The sequence below is a fragment of the Chrysochloris asiatica genome, unplaced genomic scaffold, assembly GCF_000296735.1.
Source record: "Chrysochloris asiatica unplaced genomic scaffold, ChrAsi1.0 scaffold00314, whole genome shotgun sequence".
NCBI lineage: Eukaryota > Metazoa > Chordata > Mammalia > Afrosoricida > Chrysochloridae > Chrysochloris > Chrysochloris asiatica.
In genome coordinates this window covers 456,813-460,950 of record NW_006408832.1, presented here as the reverse complement: position 1 = coordinate 460,950, position 4,138 = coordinate 456,813, and the positions used below count along the sequence as shown (strand labels likewise).

The window sequence follows — 4,138 nt, the reverse complement described above, 5'->3', positions numbered from 1 at the left end:
TCAGCAATCTTCCAGAAACCACAAACTGGTGTTGTGCTGGGAGACCAGCAAAGGGGGGACGAAGGACCCCTCAGGAGAGACCTGGGCTGCGCAGGGCAGTGCTTGCAGGGTCTGGGCTGAGCCCTCTTCTGCCTGCCCCTCCTCGCCGGTCTGTCCCTGGGAACCTCCCCGGTTCCAGCCTCGGAAAGGCCAGGGTAGAGTAACAACGGTTGCCACCTCCTCCTGAAATTCACTGGCCACAAAGTAGTACCCGAAAGCGTCCAGGCAGCAGTTGAAGTTGGCCATCCGGGAAGTCACCTGCACACAGAAGATCACTGTCTTCACGGTGGGGCAGTCCGCGTCCATCAACTGAGTCACCAGCTTGGCCAACAAAGCCACGTGCAGAGGGAGGAAACAGAGCAGGAAGGTGGCCAGATTGGCGGCCACCACGCAGAAGGCCTTGCGGATGGAGGCAGCAGACTGGGGCGGCGCCCGCATCCACTCGCGCCTCAAGTGCCAGAGTACCTGGACCGAGCAGAAGCTCAAGACCGGAAGCAGAAAGTAGAAGAGGAATAAGGAGAAGACCAGGGTCCGCACCCCCCGCGTTTGGCCCTTCCCGAAGCAGAAGCTTTCCCCGGCGGGCAGCCAGGACGCCAACGCCACCACAGCCCCTGTGACCAGCAGCCAGAGGACCACACAGGTGATGGCTGCCTGGCGGGGGCAGCGCCAGGCCCGAGCGCGCATCGGTAAGCACAGAGTGGCGTAGCGATCCACAGCGATGGCGGTGATGAGACTCATGCTCATGTAGGCATTCACGTAGTAGAAGCTCTGCAGCACACGGCACCAGGTGTCGTCTTCGGACCCGCTCTGGGGAATCAGCATGTACAGGACCCCCGGCAGACTCAACAGCAGCATACAGTCAGCCACCACCAGGTTGACCATGTAGATGCGAGTCTCCGTCCACCTGCGCAGGCGGCAACCAAAGACCCAGAGCGCCAGACCATTGAGCAGGGTCCCCAGCCCCAGGATGAGGATGATGGAGACCGTGGTGGCCACCTGTGACACGCAGCTTCTGTCTGCGGTGCAGTTGCCAGATGCCCCGGATGACATGGCTGCCGAGGACAAAGCTGGGAGGGGATAAGAAGTGGTGGGTGTGGCGGCCGCCTGTCCGGGGGCACAGCTTGCCCGCCCTCCTGCTCCCCGCAGAGACGTGGGGGCACAGGTGCCAGGAAAGGAGGGCTCGACCCCTCCACCCACCAGCACCCTGTGCCTCGGCGTCCTGCCTCAGTCCCCAGGCCTGCACTGAGACCCCTCCAGCATGGCAGAGAGGACATACCCTTTCCCGTGAGATGAGGCACCCCAGCCCCTGTCCTGGAACCGGATGCCCTGCCGTCTGCCTTGAAGGAGCTACTGTCCACCCCTACCCGGCACCATCTCTGGCTTCTCACCGCTGACCTCTCACCGCCTTATAAGACTCCTGCACCCATCTACAAGTATTCCCTATCTCCCCCACTACTGCCTAGCACTGACCCCCACTTCTCCCTGTTTTCCTCTTTCTATCCCTTTCTCCTCACCCCATCCCATCTCTCTCAAGATCCCCCTCCCATCTCCCACCTTTCCCTGATTCCAGAGCCATCTCTGTCCACAATGGTCCTGGGGAGCCCTCCGGAGATGCACACCCCAACACTTCCTCACCATCTGTAGGTTCATCCCCACTCCCTGGCCAGGGCAGCTGCCTGGCCCACTGTTTGGCCCTGAGCTAAGACCAGGTGTTCTCACTAGCGCCAGGGACAAAAGTGGACAGAGGAGGCCAGGGTCCCACTCTTCCTTCCCTCACCCCCATAGTCCTGGTCACTCTGTGCTTGCCAACAGGAGAGGGCAAGATAGGACCTGCTAGGGAGGGGGGTCTGGAGGGTGAACTCACCAATCTGGGCCTGGGAATGATCTGCCTCTGGTTCCGTTCCACAAGGGGCCCACTAGGCTGCACCCCCAGGCTATGGTTCCTACTTTCATAATCTAGGCAAGTGGGTGGGGTCTCCAGGCTTGCTCCCAACCAGATTCTGAGAACGGGGAAGTCCCAGAGAATCTGGGTGGCCCCCACCATCCACCCAGCTCAACTGTACGTGACAACTTCCCGCCTCCTCCCTGACCACAGTCCGATGATATCAGCTCGGCAGCCCAGTTCTCAGGGCATCAGATGGGGATCCAGCACCCGGTGCCCACAGCGGAGGACAGAAACATGCTTTCCCATCCCCTAGTCTGCTTCTGGCACAGGATTGACAATCCAGACCCAGGAAGCCTCTGTGGTACAGGGTGAGTGTGAGTTGGGTGCACGTGGGTCCCTGTCTGTTACTCCCATGGGGCAACAATGCCACAGTGGGGCTGAGCCGGAGAAGTGGTCAGGTACTGACGGTGAGTCGGGAGTACAGCTGGTCCTGCTAGGGGCATTCAGGTGACGATGCTGGGGACTGAGTGAGGAATGGGCCCTCCACCCAGAGCCCAGCTCACGGGGCTGGTATCGGGACTGTGTGTTCTGGTGTGATGCCACTCTGGACGATTCTAGTCTCTCAGACGGCAGGGGACCTAAGGACTGCATTTCCCAGAACCTCCTCCTGCCAGGGCACTGGATGCCATTTAGATTCTGCCACCAGGAGGCGCTCTTCCTCTGGTGCGGGCGGAGAAGCCTGCAGCGCAGGGTCTGTGGGGGTGTTTGCATGGCTGTATGTCCCTCTGAGGACACAGGCAGCCTGATGCTGGCACTGGGATCCTGCAGGGGTCCTGACATGGAGGTTAGGTAACGTCCCCAGGACGTCCCCTGTAAACAGGTTCTCAAGCACCATATCTGTCACTTCCTACTCTGCTTAGGAGTCCTGGTGTGGCACTGTGGGTTAATGCGCCAGACTGCAAAGCCGTTTGAACCACAAGGTCGGCGGTTCAAGCTCACCAGCAGTTCCTCAGAAACCCTAGACAGGGTCTCTATGGGTCGGAACCAACTTGACAGCACTTAACAACAACTGCTTGAAGGGAATGTGGTGGTGCTGTAAGATAAGCACCAGGCTATAAATCACAAGGTCAGTGGTTCAAGCCCACCAGCCACTCCATGAGAGAAAAAGGAGTCTTAGGGTAAGCCCCAAACCGCTAACCACAAGATCAGTGGTTCAAACCTTGGCAACCCTCCACAGGGTCACCGTGAGTCAGAACCAATTTGATAGTACTTAACAACAACAACAACTGTTGGAAAGTTCTGACGTGTAATAAGTGAATTATGTGTTGGGTTGTTAACTGCAAGGTTGGAAGTTTGAATTCACCAGCATCTCAGCAGGAGAGAGATGTGGCTTTCTGCTCCCATAGAGCCTTGGGAACCCTATGTTAGAGAAGGTGTCTGTGAGCCGGAACTGGAAGGCTCACTACAACAGCCTGATGGCAGTGGGCTTGAGTCTCTGCTTGTAGGCTCTCTAGTGGCACATTCGTTACAGTGCTCAGCTACCAACTCCAAGTCGGTGGTTTGAACCCACCAGAGAAAGGTGAGGTTGTCTGTGTCCCTATCTATGGGACAGTTCCAGCCTGTTGCCCAGGCTCGCCACGGCTCCGAGTTCACTCTTCCACAGTGCAGTCTGTGTTTGCTACTGTCCTTGAGTTGTGCACAGAACTGTCTATTTTCTTGTACTGAACCCGGGTGGACCTACCGGCCATCGCACAGAAAACTGGAGATGCATTCTCTTGGAGATGGTCACTGAGAGCCTGCAGACTGTGGACACAGCGCCCAGAGGAAGTGGTGTCAGAGCCCAACAGCAGACCAGGGACAACCTGCCCGCTCACCCCTTCCCCTGCACCACCTGTAGTCAAGGTGAGCCCCCATCTGAGAGAAGAAGGGATTATCTGGAGGGGCTGAGCTGCCCAGAGAAAGGGCCCACAGGACTGACGACTAATCATAGCAGGCTGTTGGCCAACCAAATTCTCACGCTGCGTAACAAAGCCCTGAGCTCTGTACGCACAGACCACCAACGATGGCAGATGTGGTGTTGAGGGCCTTCCACCAGAAGAAAAGAGCCAGAACACAGGAAGCAGAGAAAATAGGAGGAAATGGAGATCATGAAGGAAGTCAAGAGGCCTACACAGAACCGTAATTGATGTCCTCACGGACATGCAAGAAGGTAGA

General features: G+C 57.8%; 1 protein-coding gene across 1 annotated transcript; it reads right to left on the bottom strand.

The window, feature by feature from the left end:
- On the bottom strand, positions 1 to 1,089 carry LOC102834141 (G-protein coupled receptor 35-like). The gene has a single exon (XM_006875225.1). It carries the CDS (start codon positions 1,087 to 1,089, stop codon positions 1 to 3), a length of 1,089 nt encoding a protein of 362 aa, XP_006875287.1.
- Positions 1,090 to 4,138: the final 3,049 nt, after the last annotated feature.

What these genes read in the sequence shown, in the direction of transcription:
- LOC102834141 (XM_006875225.1), bottom strand. Translation starts at nt 1,089, where the DNA reads ATGTCATCCGGGGCATCTGGCAACTGCACCGCAGACAGAAGCTGCGTG.